We start from the raw sequence: 15,042 nt of genomic DNA, 5'->3' as shown, positions 1-15,042 counted from the left end.
CGCCAGGCCTGTCCACCCCCCCCCCCCGTGTCCACACCCTGCCGAGTCCCCTGGGTCCCTGTCCCCATCTCCCATGTCCTTTGTGCCTCATGTTTGCATCCCGTGTCTGCCCCCACGTCCCCCCATGTCCGCGTCCCTCGTGTCCGCGTCCCCGTGTCCCTGTGCTTCCCCTCGTGTCTTTGTCCCCATGTCCACGTCCCCGTGTCCGTGTCCCCCTCCCTGTCCCCCATGTCGGTGTCCTTATCTCTGCATCCCCACGTCCCAGTTGATCCCCCCGCCGCGTCCTCCGTGTCTGTCTCCACGCGTCGCCCCCCGCGGTGGCGCCTCCGCCACCGCTACACCATACCGTCCCGGCGCGCGCCAGCGCGCGCGTCGCGCGTGGGCCCCGCCGACAGCGCTGCCATCGCCCTTTTAAGAGCGGCGGGGCAGCGGGCGCAGGGGAGGGGGGGGCGGCCGCGTTCCTGGAACAGCCGGCGCGCGGGGAAGGAGGGAGGGGGGGAAAGGCGGGCGCGCGCGCGCGGCGGCGGCGGCGGGGACCCCCGGGCCCCGCGCGGCGGTTTCAAGCTCCCCCCCGCGCGCGCGCGCGCGCGCGCGCGCGCGCGCCTGGCCGGGCGCGCGGCCGGGCTCGCGGCCGGGCGCGCGGCCGCAGCCGCTGCCGGTGCCGGTGCCGGGATGGCGGCGGGGGGCCGCGCCGCCCGCTCCCCGTGACAGGTGGTGGCTCCCGCCGCGCCCCGCCATGTACGCCAAGGGCAAGGGCTCCGGCGTGCCCTCCGACGGCCAGGCCCGCGAGAAGTGAGTGCGGGCCCCCGCGGGCGCGGAAGTTTGCCGGGGCGGGCGGCGCGGCCGGGAAGTTGGCGGCGGCGGCGGCGGCGGCGCGGAGCCGGGGCGCGGGGGGGGGGGGCGGCTCCGCCCCGCCGCTGCCCGGTCGCTGCGGGGGGGGCCGGGAGCCGTCCTGCCCCCCCCCCACCCCCTCCCCGGGGCCACCGGTGCATCCCCCCCCCCCGACCCCCCCGGTGTCCCTCGGTGCCCCGGTGCGTCCCCCCGCTCCCTCCCCAGCCTGAGGAGGCTCCTGGCAGCCGCGACCCCCGCCGCGGCGCCACCTCGGGGCGCCCCCGCCCCACGGCCCCCCCCTCCCCCCCCCGAGGTGCCCCCCCAGCCGTGGGGCCGAGCCCCGAGCCCGCCGCGGGCTGCCCCGGGCCGGCTGCTGCGTGTGTCCCCCCCCCCCCCCCCCGCTACCCCCCGCCCCCGGAGAGGCAGCTCCGGCACCACCGCGGGCATCCCCGCGGGACCCGGGGTGGCCTCCGTCCCGCCGTCCCGCCGCCGCGGAGGGGAGCTGCGTGCGCAGGGGGCACGGGTGTCCCGCACGGCCCGGCTCGGCCCGGCTCCTCGGCCGGTTCCCTCCCCTCGTCCCCACGTGCGGCGCCCGCCCGCAGCCGCGGAGCCCCCGGCGGCCCGTGCTTGCACCCTGCCAACCGGCCGGCGGGATGCGGGCGGGATGTGAGCGGGATGCTGGAGGGATGCGAGCAGGATGAGGGCGGGATGCCGGAGGGATGCGGGCGGGATGCTGGAGGGATGTGTGCAGGATGCGAGCGGGATGCCGGAGGGATGCGTGCGGGATGCGTGCGGGATGCAGGCGGGATGCCTGTGCCGGTGCCCTCCCCGCTCCGACGCTCCCCCCGCCCCCCGCAGCCCGGCCAGGTTCGTGCTGCCACCACGATGCCCCCGGGGACGCCTTTACGGGGGGGCTCCGACACCTCCGCCCCGGGGTGCCCCTGCGCCGCGCTGCCGCTGGCTCCTTTTAGCCCCGGGTACCCGGGAGAGGCCGGCCGGGATGCTGCATCCTTCGCCCCGAAGGAGGCTCCTCCGGGGCCGGACGCCCGGATCCCGCGTGGCCACCCCGTCCCACGCCGCAGAGAGGTGCCGGCACCCCAGGGACGGAGGAAAACCCCGGCTGGGGCCCGGCCCCACCGCCGGGAGCAGCCCCGGCCGCGAGCGTGGGGATTAGGAAGGCTCCTGCCAGCGCAGATAAGGTTTCGTGCCAGGCGGCTGTGCCAGCGGCCCCGGGAGACGGAGCCGAGCCCGGGGCTGCCGGACGGCTCCGGCCTTTTGTCTGCAGCTCCGGGTGCGGGAGCCGCCGGCCCCGGGGAGCTAGTTCCCCCGTTTTATTTAAGGGAGGATCCGTCCGCAACTCTCATCACCCCGCTAACGGCATTCCCGGCGGGTGCCCGGTCACGCTCCCCGTGCACGTGGGGGGACTTTGGCCGGGCACGGGGTCCCGGGGTTTCGGGTCGGAGCCGTTGCTCCTTTCCCGTGCCCGGTCCCGGTGGCGTCAGATCCCGGTGCCAAGCCGGATCCCGGTGCCTTCGTGTGCCTCCCCACCGGACCAGCAAGGAGGGACGCTGGCGCTCCGGGTTTTCTCGCATCCTGGCTGGCTTTTAAACCTTCACGGGACGCTGGGAATAATTGACGTTTTGCAGCCGGCAAACGGACGGGGGAGAGCAGGGAGCGGCGCCGGGGCGGCCGGACCGTGCGCGGCGGCAGCCCGGCTCGTCCCTCCGCGCCCTTGCTCGTGTCGGGCCGTCGGGAGACGCTTCGCGCGGCTCTGCCCCGGGAAGGGCGCTTGCGGCGGGGTTTCGGGGCCGGCCCCGACGCGCTCTCCATCCTCGCAGGTTGGCGCTGTACGTTTACGAGTACCTGCTGCACGTGGGAGCCCAGAAATCCGCACAGACCTTCCTGTCGGAGGTAGGAGCGGGATCCCGCTCTGCGCCGGCGTCCCGGCCCCGCGCGGCCCCCGTTCCCCTCCCCGGCGCGCGCTGTCCCGAGGCCTTGGCGGGGCTCTGCGCGCTCCGGAGGGAGATCTGCCAGCTCCGAGCCCCCTCCCCGGGCTGCCTCTCGCCGCGCGGGTCCCTCGGCAAGGAGCAGCCGGCGCGGCCGGCCCAAGAGCGGGGGCCCTGCCGTGGCCGGCCGGGACGGTGATAACCCCCCCCCTTCGTTCCCTGCCCTTTTTTTTCCACCCCCGCAGATCCGATGGGAGAAGAACATCACGCTGGGAGAGCCCCCGGGGTTCCTGCACTCGTGGTGGTGGTAAGCGCTGGCCGGGGGCGCAGGCCGGCGGGGCACGCGGGAAGAGCTGCCGGAGAGGGGCCGGGGGCTGCCATCCCCCCCGCCCCACGGCTCCCGTCTCCGCTCGCCGGTCCCTCCGCTGCCGACACGTCACCTCGTACCCCATAAACCTGCCGCTCTGCTTTTCCCATCAGCACCAGGCTGGATTTCGGGTTTCCCCCCCCCCGCCACCGCCACCACCCCGCTGCCTTTGCGAGAGGCGCTTCCCCCCCTCCCCGTCTCGCTTCCCGGATATGCCCCGGCCCCCCCACCCCGGCTGGGCCCCGCCGAGCCCAGCTCCGACATATGGATCCAATTTGGCCGGCCCCGAAAAGGCATAAAGCGCGATCCGAAAGGCGGCGAGGGGGGTGGGCGGGGGGTTTCCACCGGCCTCCCGGGGACGGGGCTGCGAGCAGGGCCGATGCCGCCGCGGCGCGGGAGATCGGCCCCGTCCGCAGCCCCGCGGCGAAGCGGCCGCGAGGAGCCTGCGCCCGGTCCCGGCCGTCCCGGTGGTGGTGTGTGTGTGTGTGTGGGGGTGCAAATCCTCCCGTCTCGCCTCCCGCCGCCCCCCAAGCGCGGGGAGGGTGCGGAGCCCCGCGGCTGCTCCCGCGTCCCGCAGCATCCCGCGGGAATCGGGCCGCGTCCCACCGCGGCGCTGCGACGCTCGGCCCCCGGTCCGCGCGGGAAGGACCCGCCGGGGGCGCAGACCCCGGGGCTGCAGCGAGCCATCCCGGCCCCGGCGGTCCCGGGATGCACGGCACCCCCGGGGACCCGGGGCCGCCGCTCGGCGCCGATGCGGGCGGCTGGGCGCCGGCCCCGCTGCCCCGGTGGCCGCCCGCGGCGGCTTCGCCTGCCCGCCCGCCCCATGCCTGCGCATTCAGTATTTAGCCCTTTCCAATAAACTATTAGCGGGTGATTTATATCGGCAGCGGCGGGGAGGGGGTGGCGGCGCTGGTGGGGGGGGGGGGGCGATTTGCAGCCCGTTAACCCTCCGGCTGCCGCTCGCTCGGCAGCTCGCCCTTGCCGTGCCACCGCTGCCCGTGGGCACCACGCAGCGCGCAGGACCGGCGTCTCCCCTGGGGTGCTCAGCCCCAGCTCTGCCCCACGGCTCCTCGTAAACTGCCCGGGATTGCGGTCCCTCGGCCGGTCCCGGGGGTGAGGAGGGGCACGGGCATCGGAGCCCACCCGGCACGGCCCGGCACGGCCCGGCTCCCCCCCCAGCCCCAGGATGCTGCAGCCTGATGTCAAGTCCCAGGAATTCGCGCTGGGGCTCCAGCTGATGTTCGTAGCAACGGTTTCCAGGGAAAACACTCTGCGGTGGAGCCACGGGGCCAGGCGGGAGCCGGCGGCGGCGGGAGGCCCAGACTGCAGCCGGGGAAGGGTCCGGGCGCTCGCCGGGACGCGTTGGCCGAGGCGCTGCCAGCGCACGTGCGCGCGCGGCCGGGTACCGGCTCCCGCCTGCACGGGCGGCACGAGCGCGGCAGGGCTCAGCCGCAGCCCTGCTCCCGCGGGTGGGGGGGGGGCCGGGAGGGGGGGGTTTCTGCAGGGCCGGGGAGGCTGGGGAACGGGGCTCCCCCCACTCCCCACCCCTTGACGGACCCTTTCTCCCCGCAGCGTCTTCTGGGACCTGTACTGCGCCGCTCCCGACCGCCGGGAAACGTGTGAGCACTCCAGCGAGGCCAAGGCGTTCCACGACTACGTGAGTGCCCTGGGGGACGTCGGGGTGCCGCGGGCACGGGGGACCCCGGGGCCACCCCGCCCCAGCAGCGCCAGGCGTCCCGTGTCCCCCCCCCCCCCCGCCGCGCCGGCGCCGTGGGGGTTAACGCGCTCTCTGCCAGCGCCGTCCTCGGCAGCGCGGCGTGACCTATTTTGCACGGTGCGGTGCGGGGAGGGGTAATCCCCGGGGGCCCGGCGCTCCCCCCGCCCCCCCCCCCAGCCGGGACCCCAGCATGCCCCACCGTGCCCATCCCCCCCGCCAGCCCGGCGCCCCCCCGCCAGCGCTGCCCTCCCCTCACTTCCCGGTGGGGACGGAGCGCGGGAGCGCCGGGCACGGCGCTTTGCCCCGAGCTTGCCCCGGGGCTGCGCGCACACGCGTGTGCGCTCCCAGGAGCCGTGGGGCTGCAGGGGTGGGGAGGGGGCGGCTCTGTCCCCCTTTCCCGTTTCGCGCACCCGAGCGCAACGGCGGGGGCACCGCGCTCAGCGCCGCGGCAGCCGAGCGCCGAGCCGGGCTTCGTGCAGCCTGTGACCGAGCCCGCGTTTTGCACCGCACCGCGTCCGCACGGATGCCGCGGCGCCGGCCGGGGAAAGGCGAGGGCGACTCCCGCTCCGCCGCGGCGAGATCTCGCCCCGCCGGGGAGCTGGCGCCCGCTGCGTGGCGGCTCGGTGCCGGGGCGCCCGTGCCCGCGAGCCCCCGAGCGGAGCCGGCCCCGCGGGCCCCCTCGGGACCCCGCCGGCCATGGGGCCGGGCGCTGGGGGGAGCCCGCCGGGCCGCGGGAGGGGAAACGAGGGGACATCTGGAGAAAATTACCCCCGGCAGCCAGCTCGGGAGCCGCGAGCAGCCAGCAAATGTGTTCTCACTTCTCGGCTGCGTCTGGCTCCGGGGCACCGTGCCAGGCCTGGCACCGGAGCCGGGCCGGTGGCTTCGCTGGGGTCCCCCTTCGGAGCCCACCCCGGGACGCTGGGGCTCGTCGCCTGCCCCGGGCTCCGGGGGATCGACGCTCCCTCCGGCAGCTCCGGGCCTTATCGGCGCGGGGCTATCGCCGAGTTAATCATTGGCACAGAGTCAACAGCGCGGCCGCTGGCCGCCGGCTGGCCGTGTTTGACTAGCTGCCGCGGGCCGGTTGCCCTCGCGACGGCCGGCCCCGTCGCTGCGTGCCGCCTCGCCCGCGGGCTGCCAGCCTCCCCGCGGCCGCCCGTGCGGCTGGGCACGCGGGGCGGGCGCCTGGGCCGCGGCGGGACCGGCACTGGGGAGGGCGCGAGGGATCCGAGGTCTGGGTCCTGGCGCCGTGGGGACCCGCTGGGGGAGCCGGCGGAGGCCGCGGGATGCTGTGGGATGCAGGATGTGGCCGGATGCTGCGAGATGCAGGTTGCAGGATGCTGTGGGATGCGGGATGCTGCAGGATGCAGGTTGCAGGATGCTGTGGGGTGCTGCTGGATGCCCCAGGATGCAGGATGCTGCGGGATGCTCCGGGATGCGGTTTGCAGGATGCCATGGGATGTCGGGTGCAGCAAGATGCTGCAAGACCCGCTCTGCCCTCCACCGTCTCCCTGGACCTCTGCTCCTCCCCGTCCCACTGGAGAGGGGCCGGAGCCGCGCGGAGCTGCTCCGTCGTGCCGCTCAGCCCCGCTCCGTGCCGCCGCCGGGAGCCCGGCGCCCACGGCGAGCGCCCTGCGCGGGGAAGGTGGCAGAGCCGGGCTGGGAGCGGGGCCCTTTGCAGCGCCGGCACGTCGCTGCCTCTGCCCCGCCGGCGGCACCGGGGCACGGCCTGTCCGCCAGCTCTCCCGCGCTGCCGCGTCCTCGGCCGCCCCGCGTCACAGCTCCGCTCCCCGGGGCCGTCGGTCGCTTGGCGTTGGCGAGGCGCGTTGAGCAGCCGGGCGCAGCGGGGCGGGGGTCGGGCCCCGCCGGCGGGGGCTGCCCGCAGGGACGGCGGCTCGCCGGCGTGCACACGCGCGTGCAGCAGCCCCACCGGGGCCGAGCTCGGCGCCCCCCCCCCCCCCCCCCCCGGCACCGCGTGGAGCCCGTTCCCATTCTGCAATCAGCGAGGCTCCGGATGCGGTGACGCCGCCGCCACCGCGCCGGTCCGGCCCCGTTGCCATGGCAGTGCTGCCTTGCAGCCGGCGCAGCGGTGGGGGGGACCGGGTGGGGGGGCACGGCGAGAGCCGCGGCAGCTCCCCAGCATCCCGCCCGCCCGGCACGGCTGCGCCGGGCTGCGCTTCGCCGCCAGCCGAGCCGGGGATGCGGCGCAGCGTCCGGCGGGACGGGGCGGTCGCGGGGCGGGGGGAGCCCTGCTCGGTCGCGCTTTGCAGCGGGGGCCCGGGGGGGCCTGGGGGGGCCCGGCCTTCCCGCCCCCCCCCCCCCCGCTTTCCCTCCCTCTCTCCTGCCCTGGATGCCTGCGGGAGAAGCCAAAACTCCCCCACCTGTTGCCATGGCAACTGCTGCTTTGCATCGCTGCGCCGGGTGACAGCGGCATGGGGGGGGGTGACAGCGGCATGTTGGGGGGGGGGGTCCCGCTGCAGCCCCGCGGGTCCTTCGCCCGCCCCGTGGCGCTCGGGGGACCCGGCGCTGAGCCCCGGCACCCGTTCCGGGCCGGGAGCGGAGCCGACGCGTCCCAGCACCCGGGCGCGCAGGGATGCGGCGCCGAGCGCGTGCTGGGGGCGCGGGGCCCTGGCCCCCCCCGCCCCCCCCCCCCGGCCCCCCTCGGCCCCGCTCCCCGCGGACCCCCACCCACCCACCCAGCGCCGGGCGGCCCTGCCCCGGGGCCGGCTCCGCCGTGCCCCCCCCGCCCCCTCCGCGAAGGCTGGCGGCGGGGGGCCGGGGCGGGGGGCGAGGGGGTTACCGGGGAGGAATGCGGCGGGGGGGCGGCGGGGGCGGCCGCGGGGGTGCTGCTGGCCGCCGGCCGCGGCGCTGTTGGTTTTGGCCGCCTGCACAGACCCGCCATTGTCTCGCACATGATTTGTGCGCGGCTGGAAAGAGAGTTCAGCTGCGCCCGCTGCACGGGGCGGGGGGGGGGGGGCTGCGAGGGCGCCCCCACCCCGCCGCCGCCCCCCGACCCCCCCCCCCCCCGCGGCTCCGGCCCGGTGCCGACCCGCGTGGGTCCCGCGCATCCACTGCATCCCGCGCGCCGCGTGTGTCCCGGGCACCTGGCGTGCTCGGAGCGCCGGGCGGGACCCCCGTGCCAAGCGAGACCCCCGCGCCAGGCGGGACCCCCACGCCAGGCGGGACCCCCGCGCCGGGCAGGACCCCCACGCCAGGCGGGACCCCCGTGCCAGGCGAGACCCCCGCGCCAGGCGAGACCCACGCGCCAGGCGGGACCCCCACGCCAGGCGGGACCCCCGTGCCAGGCGAGACCCCCACGCCAGGCGGGACCCACGCGCCAGGCGGGACCCCCGCGCCGTGCTCAGCCCCTGCACCTGGCGTGATCCACGTGCCGTGCGCACCTGGCGCGACCCGTGTGCTAGGCATGACCCACGTGCCATGCATGACCTGTGCACTTGGCATGGCCCACGCACTTGGCGTGTCTCAGGTGCTAGGCATGACCTGTGTGCCAGGTATGACCAATGTCCTAGGGGCTGGGCGTGACCCATGTGCCATGCACGTGTGCACCTGGCATGTTCCATGTGGTAGGCGTGACCTGTGCACCAGGCGTGTCCCATGTGCCATGCACGTGTGCACCTGGCATGTTCCATGTGCCAGCCATGACCTGTGCACCAGGCGTGACCCATGTGCCATGCACGTGTGCACCTGGCATGTCCCATGTGCCAGCCGTGACCTGTGCACCAGGCGTGACCCATGTGCCATGCACGTGTGCACCTGGCATGTCCCATGTGCCAGCCGTGACCTGTGCACCAGGCGTGACCCATGTGCCATGCACGTGTGCACCTGGCATGTCCCATGTGCCAGCCGTGACCTGTGCACCAGGCGTGACCCATGTGCCATGCACGTGTGCACCTGGCATGTTCCATGTGCCAGCCGTGACCTGTGCACCAGGCGTGACCCATGTGCCATGCAGTGTGCACTGGCGTGTCCCATGTGCCAGGCGTGACCTGAGCATTGGCACGTCCCGTGTGCCAGGCGTCACGCGTGTGCAGCCGCCCGGTGCCGGGGCGGCTCGGCGGCTCGGGGAGGGGGCGGGCGCGGGAGCCCGGGCGCGCGGTGCCCGCTCGCTGGATTGGTGACATCTGTCGTGGCAGGGATTAGTCACGGTTCATTTAAATGAGTCACGGGCTCCTGCGCGGAGCTGCCCGCTGCCAGGTGGGGACGGCGCGGGGGGAGCCGCGACCCGCGCGCGGGGATAAAAACCCCCGCGGCTCCGGGAGGCCGGGGCCGTCGTGACCGCGGCGCGCCGCCGGCCCCACGGCGCGCGGGCTGCCCCACGGCGCATGCAGCCAGACCTACGGCGCATGCAGCCAGACCCACGGTGCGCAGGCTGCCCCACGGCGCGCGGGCTGCCCCACGGCGTGCACGGCTAGCTCCACGGTGCATGCAGCCGGCCCCACGGCGCGCGGGCTGCCCCACGGCGTGCACGGCTGGCCCCACGGTGCATGCAGCCGGCCCCACGGCGTGCGCGGCCGCCCGGGCCCCCCGCACCGGCTCGGAGGGGCAGCGCGCCGCCGGCCCATCCCTCCCCCTTCCTCCTCCCGTTCAAATTGAAACCAGTTGTGGCGGAGACAGCGCGAGGGGCCGCGCCGGAAAGCCAGCGCATTCCTTCCCGTTTAACAGCTCCCCCCGGGCCGGGGCCGGCAGGCGAGCGGGGCCAGATCCCCCTGCCCGCAGCCCCCCTGCCCGCAGCCCCCCGGCACCCGCGGGGGCCCCCTCCCCGGCCCTCCGCGTCGCGTCGTACCGGCCCCTTGGCGGGGCGGGGGGGGGGGGGGGGGACGGACGGGGGTTCTCCGCGCTCTACCCTCTCGCTCGCACAGCGGAGAGCGGGGCCGGCCGGCCGCGGAGCAGACGGGCTGCGGGGCCGGGGCGGAGGCCGGGGCGGGGGGCCGGGGCGGGGGGCCGGAGTGGGGGGCCGGGGCCGGGGCCGGGGCGGGGGGCCGGGGCGGGGGCCGGGGCTCGCTCTGGGTGCGCGCCGGGCGCCCCGGGACGCGGCGCCGGAGCAGCTGCGCAGGCAGGGCCGGCCGTCCCGCGCCGCCGGGGGGCCCCGGGGCCGCTGCCGGGGAGGGGGGGGGCCGGGGAGGGTCGGGGCGGGGGGGGGGCGCGCTGAGCTCTCGCTCCCCCGCAGAGCGCGGCGGCGGCGCCCAGCCCGGTGATGGGGAACCTGCCCCCCGGCGACGGCATACCGGGAGCGCCCGTGCCGCCCGGCTTCTTTCAGGTACGGCCCCCCCAGCCCCGCCGGCCCCCCCCAGCCCCGGGCCCGGCGCCAGCCGCCCTGCGAGCGCGCGTGGGCAGGCATGCACACGCGTGTGCGTGCATGCACAGGCATGTGCATGCATGTACAGGCATGTGCGTGCGTGTTTGTGTGCACACAGGCACGTGCATGCGTGCACAGGCATGTGCGTGTGTGTGTGCGTGCATGCACAGGCACGTGCGTGCGTGCACAGGCATGTGCGTGTATGTGTGTGTGCACGGGCACGTGCATGCATGCACAGGCATGTGCGTGTGTGCGTATGCACAGGCGCGTGCGTGCGTGCACAGGCACGTGTGTGCATGCACAGGCATGTGCGTGTGTGTGCACACAGGCGCGTGCGTGTGTGCGTGCACATGTGCGTGCGTGCGTGCACAGGTGCGTGCACGCGCGCCCGAGCTCGCAGCCCTGCGGGCGGCGCGCCGGGGTGGGGGGGTCCCGGCAGCCGGGGCGGCGGCCGGCTCTGACCCCGCGTTTCCTGGCTCTTGGAGGGACCTCCGGGCTCTCAGCCGTCGCCCCACGCACAACCTCCGCCCCACAACCCCAGCGCCCCCATGATGGGGCCCCACAGCCAGGTAAGGCCCAGGGCAGAGCCACCCCCCCCTCCCCCCCCCCCCGCTGCGCCCCGGGGTGGCCCCCCCCCGGCTCAGCGCCCCGCTCCGTCCCTTGCAGCCGTTCATGTCCCCGCGGTACCCCGGCGGCCCCCGGCCCTCGCTCCGGATGCCAAACCAGGTGAGCTGCTGGCGGCAGAGCATGACGGGGGGGGGGGGATGGGGACAGCACTTGGGGGGGCCCCGCGGCACCCTCACGGCCGCCCGCCGTCTCCCCGCAGCCTCCCGTGGGCGTCCCAGGCTCCCAGCCGCTGCTGCCGAACGCCATGGACCCCGGCGCACGATCACAGGGTGAGTCGGGGTCCCCCCCCCCCCAGCCACGCGGTACGTCCGTGTGTCTGTCCGTCCCCCCCCGCCGGCGGCCCCGCTCAGCCGCCCTCCCCTTTTCCGCAGGGCATCCGAACATGGGGGGCCCGATGCAGCGGATGAACCCGCCGCGCGGCATGGCCGGGATGGCACCGCAGGTGAGCCAGCGTTGGGGGGGGGGGGGGGGCACGGAGAGGGGGGCCTGGGTCCCGACCCCCCCCCTCACTGCCCACCTTTCCCTTGCAGACCTACGGCAGCAGCGGGATGCGGCCCCCCCCCAGCTCGCTGGCCGGCCCGGGCATGCCGGCCATGAACATGTGAGGACCCCAACCCCCCCAAAAACACCCCTGGCGTCTGCCCCCTGCCCCCCCCCAAAAAAAAACCCCGCCCCGGCCGGGGAGCGGGGCCCGGCGTGGGCAGAGCCCTTCTCACCACCCGCCGCTTCTCTTGCAGGGGCCCCGGCGGCCGGGGGCCCTGGCCTAGCCCCAGCGCCAACCCCGTAAGTGCCGGGGGGCCGGCGGGAGGCAGGGGGGTGCGGGGGGGCTCCGTGCCCCCCCACCGCTCCGGCTGACACCGTCCCTCTTGTGTCCCCCCTCCCGCCCCCCCAGATCGCTTACTCCTCCTCGTCCCCCGGGAACTACGTGGTGAGTATCCGGGTGGGCTGCGGGGAAGGGGGGGGGGGGGCGCCGCCGGCAGACCCCTCCGCAGCCCTCCGAGCCCCTCTCCTCCCCGCAGGGCCCCCCCGGCGGCGGCGGCGGCGGCCCCCCCGGCACCCCCATCATGCCCAGCCCCGGAGGTGAGTGTGCGGCGAGATGGGGACGGGGATGCCGGGGGGGCAGGAGGGGCAGCCGGCAGCCCCGTCCCCCCCCGGTCCCGGCCATGCTGACCCCCCCGCCCCGTCCTCCCCGCAGACTCCACCAACTCCAGCGAGAACATGTACACCATGATGAACCCCATCGGGCCCGCGGGCAGCCGGCCCAGCGTGAGTGGCTGTGACCGGGGGGGGGACACCCCAGAGCCGTGCGTGCCCCTGTGTCGTGTCCCCCCCCCCCCATGCACACACCATCCCGGGGGGTCCCCCCGTCCGTCCCCACCGCGCTGACCTGCTCTTTGCCTTGCAGTTCCCCATGGGGCCCGGGCCCGACGGGCCCATGGGGGGGATGAGCGCGATGGAGCCCCACCACATGAACGGATCCTTAGGTGGGTACTGGGGGCGGGCAGGACCCCTCCAGCGCCTTCTGGGGCCAGGAGGGCCCAGGGAGCCCTGCGAGCCCACCCGTGCTGCCCGCGCCGGCGGCTCCAGCGCCGGCTGCGGGAGCAGGGACGCCCTGGTGACAGCAGTCCCTTAGGCGACGGGGAGGCTCCTGGGACCTCTCAGGGTGGTGGCGGCAGCTGTCCCTTGCAGTGGTGGTGGGGATGCTCCAGGGGTGGTGGCAGCAGTCCCGTGCGGTGGTGAGGATGCTCTGGGACACAGCAGTGGCCATGGTCCCCTGCAGCGGTGGAGATGCTCCTGGGATACCCTGGTGGTGGTGCTGGTGGTGGCCACGGTCCCCTGCAGCGGCAGGATGCTGCTGCGACACCCCGGTGCTGGTGGTGGTGGTGGTGGTGGCCACAGTCCCTTGGAGGGGCAGGATGCTCCTGGGACACCCCGGCACTGGTGGTGGTGGTGGCCACGGTCCCCTGCAGGGGCAGGATGCTCCTGGGACACCCCGGTGCTGGTGGTGCTGGTGGTGGCCACGGTCCCCTGCAGTGGCAAGATGCTCCTGGGACACCCCGGTGCTGGTGGTACTGGTGGTGGTGGTGGCCACGGTCCCCTGCAGCGGCAGGATGCTGCTGGGACACCCCGGTGGTGCTGGCGGTGGTGGTGGTGGCGGCCACGGTCCCCTGCAGGGGCAGGACGCTCCTGGGACACCCCGGTGCTGGTGGTGGTGGTGGTGGCCACGGTCCCCTGCAGCGGCAGGATGCTCCTGGGACACCCTGGTGCTTGCTGGTGGTGGTACTGGTGGTGGCCACGGTCCCCTGCAGGGGCAGGATGCTCCTGGGACACCCCGGTGCTGGTGCTGGTGGTGGTGGTGGTGGCCACGGTCCCCTGCAGCGGCAGGACGCTCCTGGGACACCCCGGTGCTGGTGGTGGTGGTGGTGGTGGCCACGGTCCCCTGCAGCGGCAGGATGCTGCTGGCCCGGGCGAGCGCGGAAGCAGCTGGCAGCATCCTGCGGTCCGTGAGCTCCATCTGCGGGCTGCCGGGGACCGCGCCGGGCCACCGCGCCGGGCCACTGCACTGGGCCACCGCGGCCCGTGTCCGTGCTCCCGGGCGGTGCTGCCGGCGTGCCGGGGGCCACGGGCGGGCGCCGGGGGCGGTGGCGCGGGCGCTAACGCCGCTCGCTCGTCCTTGCAGGCTCCGGGGACCTGGACGGGCTGCCCAAGGTGAGCGCGGCCGCCCCGCGGTGCCGGTGCGGGGGGTGGGGGGTCCTGTGGCGCGCCAGGCGCCGCGGGGGGGCCCTGACCTGTGTCCCTGTCCCCCCACCCCCCCACACCCCGCAGAGCTCGCCGAGCAACATCGCGGCTATGAGCAACCCGCCGGGGACCCCGCGGGACGACGGCGACATGGGCAGCAGCTTCCTCAACCCCTTCCAGAGCGACAGCGTAAGGAGGGCTGAGCCCCCCCCCCCCCCTCCAGGGACAGGGTTGGGAGGGATTTGGGAGGGGGGGGGGCTGCACCAGCGGCGTGCCCCCCCCCCCCCCCCCCCCCCCCCCCGCTAATGGCCCGGTGTCTCCCGTCTCTCTAGTACTCGCCCAGCATGACCATGAGCGTGTGAGCCCAGCTCCGCCGGCCCCCCCCGCGGAGACCCCCCCCCCCCGCCCGCGCGTCCCCGCGGGGCCCAACTCTGCATTTGAACCACGCCGGGGGGGGGGGGGGAGGAAACCCCCCCCCCACCCCCCCCCCCAGCGCCCCAGCCAGCCGGCCGCCCCCCCCCCACCCCACCAACCGCCAGGCAGAACGGGAGGAAGCCAACAAAATCACCCAGGAACTGCCCCCCCCCCCCCCGGGCACCGCCGCGGACCTGGCACACTGTCCGGGGGGGGGGGGGGGGGGGGTCACCGGTGCCAAGCCCAGGATGCGCCTGTCTTGTCCCCGGAGGCGGGGGGGGGGGGGGGGGGGGATTTATTTGGAGCGTTTTGTGGTACTATGTGGGCACTGACACCCCCCCCAAAAAAAAAATCTACCGTGTGTGTGTGGGGGGGGGGGGGGCACACACACTCATTTGCAATTAGCTCAGCTGTTAATGAGCAATGTCGTGTTCCCCCCCCCCCCCCCCCCCCAAAAAAAACCCTGCTCACTGCCTGGGAGGGCTTGACACCCCCCCGGCCCCCAAGACCCTTCCCTGCGGCCCCCCCCCCCATCCCTCCCTGCTGCACAGGGACTCGAGGCAGGTGTCCGGCCCCCCCCCCCCCAAAAGAAAAAACCCTGAAAATTGCCATGGGGCCAGAGCCAGATCCTGGCCCTGCCAAAGCCCCGGGGGGGGGGGGGGGCACACACTTGAGGGGTGGTAGAGCCATAAATACAGCACAGCCACCCCCACCCCGGGCATCAGGCCAGGCTGGGCGGGGGGGGTGCCAAGCCATACCCCCCCCCCCCCCCCCCGCAGGTGCTATAGGGCCAGCCCCAGTGCAGAGAGCGCCCCGCCTCACCACCCCCCCGCCCGTCTGCGTGCTCAGCCAGCACTGTGATCTTCCTGCCCCCTCCCCGAGCGCCAGACCGCCCCCCCCCCCCCCCCGCGGAAGGGACCACTTTTAAACTTTAATATGAAGGATTTTTTTTCCTCCTCTTTTATAACAAAAAGGACCTCAGTGACCAACCCCCCCGACCCCCGCCGCTGCGTGACCCGGCCCCCTCCCCCTGTACAGCCCCCACCCCCACCCACCAAGGGGGGGGGCTGTACAGGGGCCGGGTATG

The 15,042-nt window shown here is 75.6% G+C and overlaps 1 protein-coding gene across 2 annotated transcripts; it reads left to right on the top strand.

The window, feature by feature from the left end:
- Positions 1-647: 647 nt before the first annotated feature.
- Positions 648-14,177, top strand: SSBP4 (single stranded DNA binding protein 4). Of its 2 annotated transcripts, none has more exons than XM_062596523.1 (18): positions 648-792; positions 2,670-2,742; positions 3,023-3,084; positions 4,717-4,801; positions 10,047-10,136; positions 10,661-10,744; positions 10,842-10,901; positions 11,002-11,071; positions 11,174-11,244; positions 11,333-11,403; positions 11,540-11,585; positions 11,695-11,730; positions 11,822-11,882; positions 11,998-12,043; positions 12,240-12,286; positions 13,483-13,511; positions 13,629-13,730; positions 13,874-14,177. In XM_062596523.1, the coding sequence occupies exons 1-18, from the start codon at positions 737-739 to the stop codon at positions 13,901-13,903; spliced, it is 1,119 nt and encodes a 372-aa protein (XP_062452507.1). In that variant the 5' UTR covers positions 648-736; the 3' UTR covers positions 13,904-14,177. The 2 variants fall into 2 exon arrangements, with proteins under 2 accessions (XP_062452507.1, XP_062452506.1); XM_062596522.1 differs by having other exon boundaries at positions 11,998-12,068; positions 12,208-12,286.
- The last annotated feature ends 865 nt before the right edge of the window (positions 14,178-15,042 follow it).

Source organism: Rhea pennata, chromosome 27, assembly GCF_028389875.1.
Source record: "Rhea pennata isolate bPtePen1 chromosome 27, bPtePen1.pri, whole genome shotgun sequence".
NCBI classification, from domain to species: Eukaryota; Metazoa; Chordata; class Aves; order Rheiformes; family Rheidae; genus Rhea; species Rhea pennata.
The sequence above is the reverse complement of the archived record's forward strand: the minus strand, read 5'-3'. Positions and strand labels throughout refer to the sequence as shown.

Bases quoted from the DNA above. Each gene is read 5' to 3' on its own strand.
- SSBP4 (XM_062596522.1), top strand. From the start codon at position 737: ATGTACGCCAAGGGCAAGGGCTCCGGCGTGCCCTCCGACGGCCAGGCC. The intron at 11,586-11,694 runs GTAAGTGCCGGG...CCGCCCCCCCAG, and splicing joins CTAGCCCCAGCGCCAACCCC to ATCGCTTACTCCTCCTCGTC. The intron at 11,731-11,821 runs GTGAGTATCCGG...TCCTCCCCGCAG, and splicing joins CGTCCCCCGGGAACTACGTG to GGCCCCCCCGGCGGCGGCGG.